This window comes from Protomyctophum parallelum (assembly GCF_964188405.1).
Source record: "Protomyctophum parallelum genome assembly, chromosome: 21".
NCBI lineage: Eukaryota > Metazoa > Chordata > Actinopteri > Myctophiformes > Myctophidae > Protomyctophum > Protomyctophum parallelum.
The window spans coordinates 23373486-23392708 of record NC_139713.1 but is presented as its reverse complement, the minus strand read 5'-3'; the positions used below and the strand labels follow the sequence as shown (position 1 = coordinate 23392708).

General features: G+C 42.1%; 1 protein-coding gene across 1 annotated transcript in view; it reads right to left on the bottom strand.

The window, feature by feature from the left end:
- npr2 (natriuretic peptide receptor 2) overlaps positions 1-19223 on the bottom strand; it is an 82885-nt gene that overhangs the window by 48446 nt on the left and 15216 nt on the right. Inside the window, exons 5-8 of the mRNA XM_083794008.1 lie at positions 17901-17995; positions 13821-13956; positions 10173-10257; positions 1565-1685 (exon numbers count right to left, since the gene is read on the bottom strand). Coding sequence (XP_083650134.1) covers positions 1565-1685; positions 10173-10257; positions 13821-13956; positions 17901-17995 — 437 coding nt within the window. The remainder of the gene's footprint in view (positions 1-1564; positions 1686-10172; positions 10258-13820; positions 13957-17900; positions 17996-19223) is intronic.

Sequence of the window (19223 nt, the reverse complement as noted above, 5' to 3'; positions counted from 1 at the left end):
AGAGGGTCAGACTATACAGTAACTACAGTATAACAGTACATGGGAGAGGGTCAACCTATACAGTAACTACAGTATAACAGTACATGGGAGAGGGTCAGACTATACAGTAACTACAGTATAACAGTACCTGGGAGAGGGTCAGCCCTACAGTAACTACAGTATAACAGTACCTGGGAGAGGGTCAGCCCTACAGTAACTACAGTATAACAGTACCTGGGAGAGGGTCAGACTATACAGTAACTACAGTATAACAGTACCTGGGAGAGGGTCAGCCCTACAGTAACTACAGTATAACAGTACATGGGAGAGGGTCAGCCCTACAGTAACTACAGTATAACAGTACCTGGGAGAGGGTCAGCCCTACAGTAACTACAGTATAACAGTACCTGTGAGAGGGTCAGCCCTACAGTAACTACAGTATAACAGTACCTGGGAGAGGGTCAGACTATACAGTAACTACAGTATAACAGTATCTGGGAGAGGGTCAGCCCTACAGTAACTACAGTATAACAGTACATGGGAGAGGGTCAGCCTATACAGTAACTACAGTATAACAGTACCTGGGAGAGGGTCAGCCCTACAGTAACTACAGTATAACAGTATCTGGGAGAGGGTCAGCCTATACAGTAACTACAGTATAACAGTACATGGGAGAGGGTCAGACTATACAGTAACTACAGTATAACAGTACATGGGAGAGGGTCAACCTATACAGTAACTACAGTATAACAGTACATGGGAGAGGGTCAGACTATACAGTAACTACAGTATAGCAGTACCTGGGAGAGGGTCAGCCCTACAGTAACTACAGTATAACAGTACCTGGGAGAGGGTCAGACTATACAGTAACTACAGTATAACAGTACCTGGGAGAGGGTCAGCCCTACAGTAACTACAGTATAACAGTACATGGGAGAGGGTCAGCCCTACAGTAACTACAGTATAACAGTACCTGGGAGAGGGTCAGCCCTACAGTAACTACAGTATAACAGTACATGGGAGAGGGTCAGCCCTACAGTAACTACAGTATAACAGTACCTGGGAGAGGGTCAGACTATACAGTAAATACAGTATAACAGTACCTGGGAGAGGGTCAACCTATACAGTAACTACAGTATAACAGTACATGGGAGAGGGTCAGCCTATACAGTAACTACAGTATAACAGTACCTGGGAGAGGGTCAGACTATACAGTAACTACAGTATAACAGTACCTGGGAGAGGGTCAGCCTATACAGTAACTACAGTATAACAGTACCTGGGAGAGGGTCAGCCCTACAGTAACTACAGTATAACAGTACCTGGGAGAGGGTCAGCCTATACAGTAACTACAGTATAACAGTACCTAGGAGAGGGTCAGCCTATACAGTAACTACAGTATAACAGTACCTGGGAGAGGGTCAGCCTATACAGTAACTACAGTATAACAGTACCTGGGAGAGGGTCAGCCCTACAGTAACTACAGTATAACAGTACCTAGGAGAGGGTCAGCCTATACAGTAACTACAGTATAACAGTACCTAGGAGAGGGTCAGCCTATACAGTAACTACAGTATAACAGTACCTGGGAGAGGGTCAGCCGACTGCCGGCCTTTTTGTAGTACTTGTTGGGGCTCTCGAACTGAAGATCCTCCCATCGGATCCTCCACAGCATTCCAGCCAGCTCTTTCTCCAGTTTCAGTTTCCTGCAGAAGGAAAAGCAATCAGTCAAATCCACAGACAGACAGCACAGAAATATGAAACAAAACACAACAAACAAGCACAAAAACTGATGCTTTGGTTAAGGGCACATTTTTCATGGTTTTTAGGACGAGTGGTTGGAATGCATTAGAGTCACGGACCCCCATAACTCTGAGAGTGACCAGATGGAGCCGTATGGGTCCATTTGGTTCCATTTGTACATTCTCTCAAGGAGTTAGTCCCATAAGGTTCCATTTGGTTCCTAACTATAAATAATTTAGCTGGGGATCCCCCAGACAATTCATGTAGCTACTAGCCTACCAGTTTGAATCTCAGTTGCTATATTTGCATTCTGTCACTTTGTAACTTTTTACAGCGTTGCTCTGTAGCAGTCTAGCTTACTGTAGCGGTCTATAAGAGGGTCTGTTCGTGTCTGTTTGTGTGTCCGGAGATCATCTCCCAAACTGATGGACCAATGGTGTTTTAACCTCTGACAGATATATAGTCATGTATATCATTGCTGTTGGACAGAAACCTCTCGCTATATTCCAACTTCTTGTGTGTTTTTTTTCCGTACATTAACGTCCTTCTTGATAACACTACAGGGTCACACAAAAGCATCATCTAACAGTAGCAGAAAAGAGTCTCGAAAAGTGGTGCAAAGCGACACGTTTTGAGCTTGCAGATCTGCTATCAATCAAAAGTACAGTAACAGTTTTGGACATAAGGTTTCCACCCGACAGAGACGATATACGCTCTGTCAATAAAAACTTTTATATCAATCAATACAATTATTTTGACATCCAGGAACACCAGTGGTTAGAGGGTTCTTAAAGTAAGTACTGTATCTGTAACTCATCTGCGTGCTATATGTAATGAACAGTGGTTCAACTATTAGCCTGAAGATTGATATTTACATAATACTGTACTGAAGAATGGGCCTCTTCAAACAAGCGCTTAAAAACAAATACCTACAGTACAGTGCATACCATAATGTAACAGCCAGGTTTAATAAGTCAGGTTAGAATATGTATGTCGGCGACAGCTCTGACATGTTTTTGAACGTTATTTTTAAAACAGCCAGACTAAATTGGCAGACACACAAAGCAAAAAAAGAAGAAAACTCTTCCTAGTGAATTAACACATCTGGCAGTGCTCTCAAGAGGGGCCATTGTTTCACGTCATTCGCCAATTTACAGCAAAACGGCTTCTAAGAATTGAACCGTGGCATCTTTTTGAGCATGGTCAAAAGTTTGGGGAAAAGTGAGACATTTTGAGGGGGTCACTTTGGAGTTGAAACAGGTTACTATTTTTTCTTTTCTTTTAATGAAAAAACAGCAGAGCCCACACATTCCAATCCTTCTGAAAGGTGTAAAACACTTCCAGACTTGGGGAACTTATTGCAGCGTTTGCATTATCGCTGCGCTTCGCCCTTCAGCCCAACCACCCTAGTTGGGCCCAGAAGCAACTTCTTTCTCGCTTTGTTTTTTCTTTTTAGTCTGAAAACTATCGCAGGGTCTCTGAATAATCCTGGTTTTGGCGTCTGGGCTTGTTGCGTTTCTGGATGCGCTCTACTATAGAATGGAAATGTCACATCATCATGGGGGAGTGGCACATGTAGACTAGTCTGTTGGTTGGCAAACTTCGTTTCGGCAGAGAACCAAAGATGAAGTCGGTGCACAGAAGTCAGAAGTACAAAAATACACTATGAAAGAACCACTTAAGCACTATTTATGTAATAGTGAAAGATCGGATATTTACTCGCGACTCACTCCGTGGCTCAAAAAGTGGGTCCCCGACCGATTATTTGGGAAACACTGCTTGTAGCTAACCTATATGAGCAGGCAGGAAACACCATTAAGCCACCAGTACCCCTCCCCCTTCTCTCCTCCCTCCACGAAAAAAAAAAAAAAGGTATTTTGCTATTTAAAGACCCTTGTTTAGAGAGGCCTGGCAGCCTGCAGAGGAGTTAAAGTGTGGGGCTCCACACTAGGGCTATTGTTTCATAAATCCCATATGTGAATACCTCTGGTTGGACCAACCCCTCCATTAAAACAACAGAGCCTACCTCTCTCTCTGCTCAGTGTACCCTCACACACTACGGCCCGGTTTACACCTCACACAGTGGTGGGAAAGTTCTTACTTCATTACTTAATTCAAAGTATCAATAGTGCCATGCAGAAATACTCTGTTACAAGTAAAAGTCCTGTAATCAAAATGTACCAAAAAATCATTACAAGAACATTGCCATCAAAATGTACTTGAAGTACACTGCCATGCAGAAATACTGTTACAAGTAAAAGTCCTGTAATCAAAATTTACTAAAAATCATTACAAGAACATTACCATCAAAATGTACTTGAAGTACCAAAAGTAAAAGTACTCATTATACATCATTGTACTCATTATACTTGAAATGGGACATTCCATTTCAAGTTTTCAAATGTATAAACATTTTTTTTAAACAGCAGATCTTCATTGTGAGCTTGTAGATCGGCTATTTTTTTAATATATAGGCGAAGTGCTTAATTAATGTATGTTTTGTAATAAATAATAGTAAATAATAAACTAAAGTTTTCAAATAACTGTAGTGTAGTAAAAGTGCAATATTTGACTCTGAGATGTAGTGGAGTAGAAGTAAAAGTATTGGAAATTGGAAATACTCAAGAAAAGTACAAATATCTCAAAATTGTACTTAAACTTACAGTGCTTGAGTACAATGCACCACTGCACCTCACTGTACCAGCGATGGGAAGCAGACCTCTAGACTCTCAATCCACACAGTCACTCTTCATTATAAGTAAGGCTTGACCACCGTCCTAAACCTTGTGGACGTTATAGTGAACTGGACCAACTGGAATGGGCTTTATGCACACGGAATAACTCTTCCTACTTCCTACACAGGTGTTACAGATGATACCAATTAAGGATCCGTTCCATTTAGTGTGCAGACTGCAGAGGACCCCCCATAACTAACACGAGGACCCCCATAACTCTGAGTGTACGAATGGAACCAAACGGACCCTTACGGGTCCATGTGGTTCCATTTGTACACTCTCAGAGTTAAACACCCGTACAGGGCCATTTGGAACCCACTCAAGGACAATTTGAGACCCACTGGTGTAGCAGAGTGTTTCCAGTGAGCCAACATGCACAACCTGACTCTGTTTGATCAACAGAGCCTTCATTAGTATCATCGGTAACACCTGTGTAGGAAGTAGGGATTGGGGCCCAAGTTCTTTCTAAAATGGTGTGTGTGTGTGCATATAACCCATCAGCTCTGGACTCCCACCCCCCCATCGACACTCAAATCTCTTTGCCATAAAAATAGCTAATAGCTTGTGGACATGTGTGAAAAAAAATGAAAAATAAAACTAAAAACTAACAAAAAAAAATTCACTTAGATGCAGCAAGAAGCAGACATTCCAAATAGTTAGTTAGCCTTTTATTGAATTACTTACTCTCCCCAGGAATTTTAAATTGCACACACTTTTACAATTGCAGTAGTTTAGCTCAATTGCAGCACATTATCCTAACTTTTCAGTCCAGTGATGCACTAATATGTCCCCACACACATACAGTAGCCCTACCCTTTTCCATAATAACAACTTGATGTTGCTACTGTAAGATCACCTGGTTAGCGGACCGTTATAGTTTAGAATGTCCATAATGCTAAACTTTCGGTAACACTATACATAAAGGTCTATAATGCATTTTAATCACATTTATAATGTAATGCACTTAATAGGCTTCATAACACTTATGTACACACTATAAATGTTTATAATTATTCACAACAACTTATAACAAAGACAAATAACTGACAAAGTTATGGCAGTTGTAATGTACTGTTCCACTGCATGAGCTCATAATGCGTTGTGACCAGCACGTGTACTACTTCATAATCCTTGTTATAAGTTGTAAGTTATAAGTGATTATAAATATTTATAAGTGTCATTAAGCCTTATAAGTGCATTATAATGCATTATTTGTGTTATTACAATGCATAATAGACCAGCCCTTAAAGTTAAGTGTTACCATACATTCATTACAGCTCTAGTGCTAAGTATAGACGTCTGTCAACAGTGGGACTTGTGTGTGGTGTAGCTCTGTCGTCCGCCATTGTCCGTCAGCGACTCCATTTATTAGTCTGGTAAGACAGAAAGGGATTAGCTTTAGCTACTTAACAAAACACACTCCAAAAGAAAACACTGTCAAAGAAAAAGATAACCTCGTACCTCAAATTTTGAAGATTTTTTATGTTTTTGCTTTAACTTAAAATGACCATTTATAGACAAAAGAAACAAAAATAAACTGATTAGGGCCTCTGAAGTTATTTCACAATCCTATGAAAACGTTTCAAACAAAACCGATGTGATCTTTTTTTTTTTTATGTCAAGAGGATACAGTTACAAAGTTTTGATCTAACAGCAGCACAGAGAGGTCTCCTCTGCTAACATTTGTAATGTTTGTAAACACGCAAGACACATTAGCAGAGCCTGTTAACCTAACCCTGAGAGGTCACCAGGGCCCAAAATGGATCCCAGGCATTTATGGCGGGTTCCCACAAGACAAGTGTTTTCATGAGCCTGGGTACCGGGAAGGGACTAAAATGTTACGGTTGATTTATATATGCAGTGTCACACCGGAAATAGCTGATCTACATGCTCACCTTCTGAGCTTAGATCGGCTATTTTTGGTGCGCGGCACAGCGTACACGACCAAGTATAAAACAGCCATTGCATTTCGGTTGCAGGCTAAAGAACGCTGAAAAGGTCTCCGGCTTGCAGATGAATGTTATACTTCACACTTACCAAACAAGGGCTGAGGCAGACTAGCTAGTTAGGATGGTACCTCTGGCCATGGTGTAGCTCCTTGCCTTTCTCCTGTGAACCAGAGCAGAACATGCAGCGTGAACGGTGTTAGAAGTGAGACCACGCGTCACAGTTATTTAAACTAACTTATGCTTATTTGAGTTTGAAATTGGATTTGAAAACGCTGAATGCAAGGTTTAGTGGATTTACCTCAGGTTGGCATGCAACTCCTCCATCTGTCTTCAGTTATTCCTCTGATTAAAATCCATTCGGATTGGGTTGACATCTTCATGTGTTAATCTTTTCCAAAAATGTATCCGATTTTGTGGCAAAAATGAATTATGAAGAAAACAAAACAAAATGCACATGCAAAATATGTCTGCCTCCAAATCGCTACATAAATGGCGAAACATGTTTGTTTTGTGTTTTGTGTTAGTTTTGCATTCGTTATTTTATTGATGTTTTAAATGTTGCCTCCAAGAGAATACTAACTGAGGAAAACATTAATTTGAGATATTACATGCAGGATTTGTCCTCCGCGTCAAACACATTAATATGAAAGACGTTCAGTAGCTAAGAAGGTCGGGGTGCTCGTGATTAACTATTTGTATAATTAAAACTGAACATACTCAATATATTTAACACAAATGCATAATCTGTGCCATTTATCAAAATGTAATTTGAAGCTTTTAGAAATGAAAGCCAAGAACAGTCCGTTCTTTTTAGTAAATTGTTGACAGAGTGTCCATGGAGATCTACAGCAGAGAACTTCAACTGAATAACATCATTAATCATCATAAACATAATTACTGCTAGATCAGTGGTTCTCAAACTTTTACATTTAAATTCTGAAAGTGGACAAATGGACCTGTAAGGGTCCATTTGGAACCCCCTCAAGGAATCCAGAGGGGCCGCACTTTGAGAACCCATGTGCTAGCTATACGGATCAGAGTGGTTTGTGAGTGGAGAGAGAGGGCCATACTGTTTATTGAACATTCACTGAAGGATCAACACATCAACGGCAGCAAAAGATTGTAAAGTGAATTAAAAAAGTAGGCAGTGCATTTTGGCCTAAGGGTGGCGCTAGATATAAGACCATGGGACCGTCAAATCAGTAGACTTTATTCTCAAGGAAGCATGATTGCACTGGTAGTCTTCGCAGCAAGTTTCATGGCAGTCCACTCATTAGATTTAGAGATATCTCCAATCCAATCCACTACACTCTAACAAAACTGAATAAAAACTGAACATTTGCCATTTACTGAACATAATTTGCTATTTACTATCTGAACATTTGTCATTTACTACTATTATTTTGTCCACAGAAAGCATGTGTTTGAGCTACGCAGCGCCTTTCTACGGTCTATGGTTCTAACCCCCCCGGGTTAATGTCAAAGTGTCATCGTGTCACTGACCCCCTAACTGCTCCCGATTAGCAGGTCGGTAAATTACATGCTGTCCTCTGCCATTGGTGTGTGTGTGTTCGCGTGCGTGCATGCGCGCACGTGCGTGCGCACGAATGGATGAATGAAATGCATTGCACTGTAAATGTAAAGTGCTTTGGATAAAAGTGCTATCTAATGAACCATTTGCCATTTACTCCAACGAATTGTTTTTGAGATATCGGACAGAGGAATGGATTAGACTCGGTCCCAGGCTTACTTATCTGCGAAAAGAAAAGCCTGGTCACAACCTAAGGCAGAGAAGCTATCGGCGGTTGTATCCTCCGGAACAGCCGTCAAATGTATTTCCCCCGGATACGATATTTTCCCGACCAATCACAACACTTCATTTGCGGAGAATGTAAACTGATTTGTAAAGCATCAACGATTTCACTCCCGCTAAAATCCCACAACTTCCGCTGATAGTCTTTTCAGCTTAGGTCTTGCCCAGGGTGGGAATGGATGGGCATACAGACAGACAGACAAAACATCGTATGGTATGGTGAGACGGTGTACTAGTGAGTCGTTACATGCCTACTATACAGAGGGTTTGAAGTGGTTAACAGAACACACACTCACGGTCATTAAACGAGCATAACCGTTCAAGTATTCAGTTGCTGGGCCAGTGTCTGAGTTCACTTGGCAACTGACACAGTTCTCCACCGTTTTAAAGACATCACCTGCAGTGGTGGAAGTTACATTTACGCAAGTACTGTTTAAGTACAATGTTGGGGTATTTTTACTTTACTTAAAAGCCCCTCTCTGGCTCTCTCTCTCTCTCTCTCTCTCTCTCTCTAGCTCCCTCTTTGGTGTAGACAGGAAAAAAAGCGGTCCAAGTCCAGAGCCAGAGTTTGTCACACCATCACTAAACACGGGAATATTTTACCCAATGTAAGATATTCCATAAAAGAAAAGTATCATCAAATTATATTGAAGTACAGCAATACATGGCAACTTGAGGTACTCTTTAATATTTCATCATGACTTTTCACAAAAAAAATATCCCAGTCATATCCATTCACATATCCATTCCTGGGATATGTGAGAATGGTCCAGTGAAAATGCATTGTGGGTGTATGGGATTTTTCTCTATGACACTAATACTAAACACCTGCCTGTAGATAAAACCAGGGATGTGGGCAGGGAAACAAACCTACCTTCTATGATTAGGGATGCTCCGATCAATCGGTGGCCGATCGATCGGATCAGCCGTGCAAAATCCACCGATCCGCGAAACCGATCAACAAAGCAAAAACCTGCGCAGTTTTATATCCAAAATAATGTGTCACTTTCTCGGTTCGGCACCGCTACTGGAGAAATATAGCGCTGTCGAAGGCAGCGCAACTAAAATCTCCCCCCACACACCCCAGTGGCAGCACCTGTCACTCATAGGCTAATCACTCTGTGAGGACTTAGGAGTGCATATGTGTGGACTTCCTTTTCTCCACAACGGACTTTTTCGCTTCTAAACCCCTTCTTGTTGCTTTTCCCTGTGTGCGTCACTCAGCAATAAGGTGAAACAGAACACAAAGATGAGTAGCCTATTTATTTTTTACACAATGTTTGTAGTGTGGAGCTTAGCGTCAGGTTCGGTGAGGCCCGGTCGTGCTGTCTCACCCCCCCGGCCCGGCCCAATGTTGTTCCGCCACTGCTTCTATACAATGCGTTGTCAACACATGCTGAGTTGACAAAGATTGACAGATTTCGGAGAAGACTGATAGTTTATCCTTTAGTAATTAGGCTGTGGAAGTATTCACACTACTTTAGTGTGGATTTATTGGTATTGGCAATTTAAGGAAAGGAGGAGGAGGAGGAGGTGATCAAGCAGCTCCACAAGACCACAACGTTACATTGGTAGGCTCAAGGCTGCATTTTTTCCCCTTTGTTTTCTCTCGAGGGTGCATGGGGTGATGGGAGCCCCTCCAGCAGGCTAGGGAGCCCCGCTCAGGTTAGCGGAAAATGACCGCGGGGCACCTCAGACATCAACATTATGATGTCACTGAGCATCATGAAGGTACTGAAAGACCCACCCACCTCAGACATCAACATGATGTCACTGAGCATCATGAAGGTACTGAAAGACCCACCCACCTCAGACATCAACAACGTGATGAAAATTACAAAAATATAATCGTCTGGGTGAAAATCACCTGGGTTTAGTGTTCTAGGGTTTACTTCTAGAGGGTTTAAGTGGTTTCAAGCTGGGCTTTGTGTGTGTGGACCCGAACAGACTCACCTGTAAATGAGGAAACTGGAGATTCCAAAGATGATGAGCGCCAAGCCCGATCCCAGAGCCACGATCCCCAGGAGAGGCAGCTGACCTGCAGGACCAACGGGGAAATAACATTATGTCCAAAAGCGCGTGCATAAAGTGAGTGTCTTAAAGTCGTTATGCACTCAGTAGGCGTTCCCGCATAACTTCCGGGTATGATGATGATGTCACGTGCAAATATACCCTCTATAGTCACAACAGCAGATCTACAAGCTCACAACGCATTGTGAGCAACGCATCACTCTGGATTAAGAGAGTCTGCTAAATGCCTAAATTGTAAATTGTATATAGACTATTTTAGCTATATTTTCTAGTCTTTTATAGTCTTCCTAGAAATCTAGTCAAAAGTACAATGTTTATCTTTGAAATGTGGTGCAGTGAAAGTCATGTATTCAAAAATATGAATACTCAAGTAAAGTACAGATGCAGATAAAATAAAAGTACTTAAGTACTCAAGTAAATGTACTTAGTTACTGTGCAGTACCGCTGCGCATGCCTAACAGATGTCGTCAGTGAAATCCTTCAGTCTCAGTTGCCAGTATCAGTAGTGTGATTTCCTGAATCGTGTCCACTTGCATACGAATCAAATACCATTCTCCCCCACGCACTTTGGTAAGCATTTTCATTACCATCACATTTACAATATACATGAATTAACTATTGATTATACCGTACAAACTACGAACTACAAATCTAAGCCCAGAGAATACAAGAATATTTGTCTGTCCTTCGTGGCTTTCTCTGACGAGCTATAGTAGATCGGCTATTTTCAATTGGCCAAAATGTATATAGGGCTGAAGTGGTTAATGTATATTTTGTAATAATTTTCAATCAACAAAGTAACTAGTAACTAAAGTTTTCAAATAAACATATAGTAAAAGTACAATATTTGGAACAGAGATGTAGTGGAGTAGAAGTATTGGAAATACTCTCAAAATACTGTACCTCAAAATGGTACTCATGTAAATGTTACTTTCCACCACTGTCGATCAGCTATTTTCAGTGAAAGCTTTCCCCACACTAACAGAAGACAGAAAAGATACCGGTACAGAGCCCTGGGGTACTCCGCTAAACCACATGGGGTTTTACAGTAGGTGGTTAATAACACAGTAAGCGGATCGTATCATTCCACGCTCCCTCGCTGTCTGTCAAATAATTGACTTTAAAACTTTCAGGGCTTTAAATTGTTTAATCCAGGGTTCCACTGCGCGTAATTTGCCGTTTTAAAAGAATTAAAAAGAAACAACGGATTTGTCCCGGACCTGGTGACGAGGCCGTCGCGTTATGATGACGAAACCGGAAATCAAGTCATCCTCTGGGCTGCTAGGGTTTCTGGGAAATTGAGCCCAATGCAAGTGGACGGGCCATTTGTTTAGACTACAACATGCTGTGCACTGTGGTTTTTTTCGCCGGATTTTCGTGGTTGAAAGCTGCAAATACTTCAGCATATGCTCTAAAGGTAATAAAACAATCTCGGCAACGTAGAATATTGGATTAAATAGCGGGGAACGCGTGTTTCGCAGTAGAACTGTTAAAAAGAAAACGGGGAAAAAAAAGATTCTAAAGCATTGAATGGTTTAGCGCCAAAATCCATGTCTGATCTTGCGCTTACGTTCTGAACCGTCCAGACCGCTCTCAGGTCATCAGGGACAGGTCTGCTTTCTTGAAGCCAGAGTCTGAACTAAACAGGGAGGTAGCGTTTCATTTTTATGGACACACACACCACACATCTGGAACAAACTCCCAGAGAACTGCAGGTCTGCTACACAACTCTGTTCTTTTTACCTTTTTGTTTTTGCCATTGCCTTTAACTTTTTTTCATTTCTTGTGCATTTTAATTTCATTCAGTTTTATATGAACAATATTTAAATTTTCAGACATGCCCTTTTATAATGTTTTTGTGTGCTGTCTCAATTGTTTTCAAATGTTTTGTGTATTATTAAGCACTTTGAATTGCCTGCTCAAGGGTAACAGCTACTTGTGATAAAAGATAACACTTCCCAGTCCGAGAGAGACGTTTTACAGTATATAAATTATGAATCCCATTCACGTAGACCTGTTACTACCCATACTTTTAACCTTACCCCATTTAGACCTGCTGAGGAGGCCAATGCGCCTTCTAAAACCTACCCTAAGGTTTCTGAAAACCAAGAATTCGTATTCAAAAATAATTATTTTGCTACATGTATAGGAACAACTAATGAGACACAGTGGTAGCTCCCGGATTCAAAGGTATAACAACGTATAGGTTGATCTACATGCTCACAAAGCATCGAGCTTGTAGATTGGCTATTTTCAAATGATCGAAATGTATATAGGGCTGAAGTGTATAATCATTAATGTATAAAGTAACTAAAGTTTTCAAATAAATATAGTGTAGTGGAGTTGGAGTAAGTAAAAGTACTGAAAATGGGAAATACTCCGGTAAAGTAAAAATACCTCAATATTGTACTTAAGTACAGTACTTGAGTAAATGTACTTGGCTACTTTCACCACTGCTCATAACTCAATAGATGATTTGCAGATGGAGTCAGATTGTGGAGAAAGAGTGAGATTTATTGTCCTACTCGTTATCTCCCATTCCAAAGCATGCAATTGCGATGGTATTCTGAATTTGGCTCATTCCTTCGCATGCTAATTTGATCGTCTGTTTCATTCCGTCCCTGTAATTCTCTTTTACTGTGAACGTGACAGTTGTTGCATTTTTAGTGGACGGAGGGGGGAAAAAACGCCATCGTCGCTACATTCATTATTGCTTATCGTGTTTAAATTGATTTACGAGACTGTAAATAATGGAGGAAACATCAGTTGCAGTGAACGGTTCGCTCCTCTGTTGAACCTCGTTTCACTTTAAGCCGGTGTGAAACATCTGACAGCAGGCTGAATTCAGCTGCAACTGTGCAGCTACAGCAAGATACGTTTCGCAAACATATTTTTATTTCAAGGACCCCCAGTTTGGTATGACTTAAGCTCACTGAACCCATTTGGTTCCATACACTCCCTAACGGGCTTGTTGCAGGGCGTTTTCTAAACAAGGTGACTTGTAAACTAGTCCCCCACCGCGCACACACACACACACACACACACACGAAGTCTGTGGTGGTTATGTATTGGGAAGTTCTCTGGCTCTCAATGTCGTAATTGTTCCCAGACGACTTCCTCATGTTAAAATGTTACGGCATGTACGAGAGACACGGAAACAGAACCGTTGTTTAGGGTTGTAACTAGTCACAATTATTACACAATCGTCTAATAGCAATTATTTGAGATAATCGCAATTATTTTGTCATAATAGTCAATCGTCATAATCGTGTTTCATGTTGAAAGATGTTCATACATAAAAAAGCAGAAATAGCTGATCTACGAGCTTACAACGTGTCACGTTTTTGAAGTATAAAATGTATAAAAGTGCCAGTAATTTCTTGGTATATTTCAGTTATTGGTCATATCTGCCCTGTGCACTTTTTTATTAAGAAGCCTAAACGGCAAACGCAAATGTAATTTATATTCAAAACGTTCCAATGCTTAATGCAAAAACACACAATGAATGTGTATTAAATGGTTGTGACAGCCCTCCGGTCGTTGTCTCTGGAGAAGAAACAGAACGTGTACCGTCGTTGCAGGAGGGGTCGTCGCTGGAGAAGACACATGGAGGGTTGTCCAGAGGTGGATGCCCACTGCTCCACTGGATCTTCTCTGTCTGGGACCACACAATCTCCTTGTTGGTTCCGTTGTAGTAGGCGATGAGCTGCACACACACACACACACACACACGGTTCTCATGAGAAGCTCCACACATCCAGGCTCAGAGAACATTGGGGTAATAGCCTAGATATTTTTAGTAATTAATTCACCTGCCTGAATATTTATATAGACTGTATTGGGTGTGTGTGTGTGTGTGTGTGTGTGTGTGTGTGTGTACTACAAGTTCTACAACTCAATGCAAACTGTCCACCTTATTTAAATAGCGTTACCTTTATAGAAGGAAAATACGTAGACTGCTTTGGGAAAAGGTGAAATTGTCAAAACTCCAAACGACACATTGAACATTTACTAGTAGATCACTTTCAGATGGTGGGTTTCTTATTTTGATAAAAGAATACCCATCTGTTGCTGATCATATGAGAAGAACAGGATACTAAGTGAATATGGCCTTGTGTCTTTGATTTGAAGCCTGCAATTAGCTTCACCACTTAAACCCCAGCATCCGTATTGTGGGGAAAGCTTTTGCAGGAAAATAGCAGATCGCGACAAGCGCTGCAAAAAGAATAAAACCAGCATGCAGCCCTCAGGGACCCCGCGCAACCCATAAGGGGTTATAAGTGGGTTAAGAAGACATTTCCATTTTCAACCAGGTCACCGGACACTCTTGTCAATATCGGCTACATGAATCAGCCAATTAAAAGCCGGGGAGAAATGAGACCAGGAAGTGACTGGCAGTCCCAGAGGAGGACTGCTATGAAATTCTAACTCAAGTCAAGCTAGCTAACCCACTTCTTCTTCTTCTTGGGCCCTTAGAGCAGTGGTTCCCAAACTTTTTAGCTAGTGACCCAAAAGAGAAATCAGACGTTTGCCCGGGACCTAAACTAGTGAAAACAGCCGATCTACAAGTACCCAATTTCTTAGATTTTAGTGTTCCAATCAGTGCTTAGAGGAACAACACTGGGCCAGTTCACAGGAGAGTGTGTTTGCAGAGTGCAAGATACACACAAATATGTCCATCCGACTGCAAGGGAAATGTGAGGTTTTTATGCATCTTATCATTACAAGAGTCAGGACCTCGGAATATCCCTTAAATAATAACTATTTTTTTCAGCACCCAGGCTCAACCCATTAAGACCCAATTCTACAAAAATGTAGTTTTTCTGAAAAAAGGGATGTTTCGTCAGTGGTTCTCAAAATGTCAAGGACGACCCCCAAAATTGTTTTTGGTTGCCGACCCCCCCCCCCCCCCCATCTGAAAATAGTTTGATCCAGGGACCCCCCAGAAGCAAAGATTGGGAGCTATAAAAAATATTAAAAGATTTGCACACATTTGAACGACTAAACCTAGTATGTCCAAAAGCATTAGTTTTCGGGAAATGGAAAAAACAAACCGTGTTCCAATGGATCCAATTATTTAGTCTCAAGGTCTTCTTAATACTTTTCTTTCGGTGAATATTTATGAAACCCACAGACACACTTAACCACTTTTCAATTTCCACGTCTTTCAAAAAATTGTTCCGATTGTCAATCTACAAGCTCATAACGCGTTTAATTTGCCGCGGCTATCACATGAGCTTGTAGATCGCTACTTTAGTGCTCGACACTCTTGTGAAGTAGGGCATTCATTAAAGGAACAAATATGGCCTGTGTCCCCTAGGGTAGGTACCCTCACAAAAAACATGCAGTAATCCTGGTCTCTGTACTGCCTCCCCCTGGCCACCCGGGGCGCCTGATGGAGGGGAAAGGAACTGGTTGGAATAACGTGTTTCGTCCTACCGGGGAAACACCGCCCTGTCAGGTGAAAAGAAACGGCTTGGACTTCTCATGCATAGAAGGAAGCATGAGGTCAGTCCGTTGCTCTCCCTAGGTTGAGGAGTGCAGCGCCCAGGATTACATTGACACAGAGTGAAAAAAAAAAGTTTCTGCCTGGCAACAACGCTATGCTGTGAGGAATCTCGAGGAAATGCTTGTTACAGTAATTACAAAAAGTGGAGGCATATGGAATGAATTAGTCTACTGCAGGGAGAGGCATATCGTTCTTCTTGGTCATCATTAATATTTTCCCATCACAGTTTACTCAACGTGTTATGGCATCAGGATTATATCCTTAATATTATTTGACAATTTGCCAAATGTTTGAGCAGTTTTTATAGTGTATAGTTTGATTACTGTTGATGCAGTAATTAAAAGTTCTTCAAATTTCCCTTTTTTGTTCCCCCTTGCCCCCGCTTAAAAAAAAGAAAGAAATAATAAATTGTGTGTGTGGGACCACCTCATTATTCTCTTAATAACGCGGTCTATCATCACCAACGAAATGCAAAGCTGTCTGGCCATGCGAGACAACACAGAGCAGACACATTTCAAATGCCTTATTATCTTAATACGGCCTATCACCAACAAAATGCAACTCACTCAGCTCATTTCAACCACCGGGCCAATAAATCCTCCGTTGCATGACAATCTGGGACTCCTTAAAGATCCGCTCAGCGTCGTATGCAGTGTGGTTTAACTCTCACTCCGACTGCCAATATTCCTTCGTTGAGTAATAAGCAACGGCCGCAGGACTAATTCTTTACCAACACGTGGATTGAGGACGTCTCCATCGACGGCTTTGTTGACAAGGACGTGCGCGGATCATATGCAAATCAACCACCACCACCACATTGGAGGTTTCCGCCCACCAGACGGCGATTCCCGACCTGTGGGCCAGGGCCCGTTGGTGGTGGGGCTGTGAGGATACATGACCTGTGGGCCAGGGCCCGTTGGTGGTGGGGCTGTGAGGATTCCTGACCTGTGGGCCAGGGCCCGTTGGTGGTGGGGCTGTGAGGATACCTGACCTGTGGGCCAGGGCCCGTTGGTGGTGGGGCTGTGAGGATTCCTGACCTGTGGGTCAGGGCCCGTTGGTGGTGGGGCCGTGAGGATACCTGAACTGTGGGCCAGGGCCCGTTGGTGGTGGGGCTGTGAGGATACCTGACCTGTGGGCCAGGGCCCGTTGGTGGTGGGGCTGTGAGGATTCCTGACCTGTGGGTCAGGGCCCGTTGGTGGTGGGGCCGTGAGGATACCTGAACTGTGGGCCCGTTGGTGGTGGGGCCTGACCCACCACCAAAAGAAACACTAAGTTGTCATCGTTAACATAGCATTAATATGCATAAATGCATTTGATGAAATGATGAATGAGTTTTCATTGAGATAGGAACATAAGGTATACTATGTCAGTTCCATTGATCCAAGCCGGGACACAATCGATTGAATGATACTTAAAATAAGTGAGAGTCTATCCCGGTTTCACAATGCGCTAGACCACTGAGAGATGGATGGCTCAGGTGGAGTGCAACACCTACCATCAGCTCCCAGTACTTACTGCATGACTTCAAGCCTCCTCGTACGCTGAGTTGGCAGTGCCCAGGATCCAACCCATGACCTTGTGATCGTAAGGCGAGTGCTCTACCGACTGAGCTAACCCAGACACATAATTCAAATAAACATGGTCTGAAATGGCTTTCGACCACTTAGTGGTCTGATGGGTGGGCTAAAACCAGGTTGAAATAATTGAGACATACTGTATAAAAACAAAATAACAGCCTCTCAGAACCAATGCAAAGAGTTTCGGGTGGTCCCTCACATTGTTGTGGTTTCCGGTTTGTTAGCTGGGCCTTTTTCAGCTGTTTTATCCCCTACGTGAATTAATATTTCCCCAGACATATCGGTAAGCTCCGATTGTCTGGCTATATGTGAGACTATTCACACGTTAGGGCCTCAGTGGCTGCCAATTGTTTTAGCTCAAGACCCACACGAGAAATTAGACGTTTGCCCCCCGGGACCCAAACTACTGAAAATAGCAGATCTAGAAGCTCACACCGCGCTGTGTGCCTGTAGATCAGCCATCAGCCACCATCACGGCTCCGCCAAAATACATTCTTGAAGACAAAAACTGAAACTAAAAGATTTCAGATGACTAAAATATGACAACTATTGTGGACCACTTACCCCATACTCTCCCGTCTTGTGGTCGGTCATCGCCCAGACGTTGATGTCTATGTCCCGGGCATTCTTGTGGTCCGTCGTAACCAGGCCTGTAACTCCTAAACACACACACAACATTTGTGTTATTATGGGCATGGTGTAAAGCACTGGTAACCAAACAGTGGGTCGGGACTCGGGACCCATATGTTGGTCGCGGCCAGCGAATAAATTTTTTTGGGGTCGCTAGTACAGTAAAATATTTATATAATATATTTTTAGTCTCCCACATGTACCTTTTAATTACCCCCCCCCCCCCCAATTCTCAATACTTAAATTAAAACTATTTCATTCGTTTATGAAATAGTCTGGGTATCACTACATCCTCCACACAAAGACTAGTGTGTGGAGGATGTAGCGATACCCAGACCCATTGAGAGAGCTAGAGAGAGTTACGACACTATTTGACCTGAACACTCGGTTCATGTACAGGTATATGGCGTGTGCTTCATCAACACCCATTCAGTGTTTACAACTGTAGTGTTTGGAACTACTGGTCGATCGCCCGATGGCAACTGAATTACTCCCACATTGTTCTTGTTTTGAAGTGTGAGCACACTTATACAAATACCAAATCAACCATAATTTGGTTTTGGAAATAAATGATTGAATACCGAATATAACACTATAATATTCTTTGTTTACAAAAGAAGTCTATAATGTGACTGCCTGGCGTAACTTTCTCCCTCAATAGCTCTGGCGTAACCGTACTGCCCCTCATAAAGACAACCAGAAGAGCACCAGAATGCAGCCATCTACCCAAATAGCCCCCCAATAAACACACAAGTGTCAACACAGGTCACAGGCTGCCCAATGGGAGGTGGGGCAGAACAGAACACATAGCATTTCTAAGAGGGTTTACATGAAGGAGAATAGAACCTAATCAGACGTTTGTTGTTGTTGTCGGTCAAAATGTTTGACCTGACAAAGAGCCCAGGCTCTCAAAAGGTTGTCATTAAAATGTATTGAGGCATGAGAGAGCGCTGGTTCCATTCTCCTTAAATGAGAATGCCTTAAAGGCATTTCACTTTCAAGTTTTTAAGTTGCTCGATTCAGTATTTAGATATTTTATATAAAGACACTTATATCAAGATACTTTATTCTGTACAAAAACCCATTGTAACTTCAAACTCCATTTTAACCACGTTAGATCCATCGAAAACAAACGTCCTTGGTTCTGGTGACTCATACTGGCCTTCTAATACGTAAGGGGGCCGTGATCGTACCGAATTGAGCTACTCAAAGACTGTGCTCCCAAAAGAGTAGTAGACGATAAAATCATACAGTTCT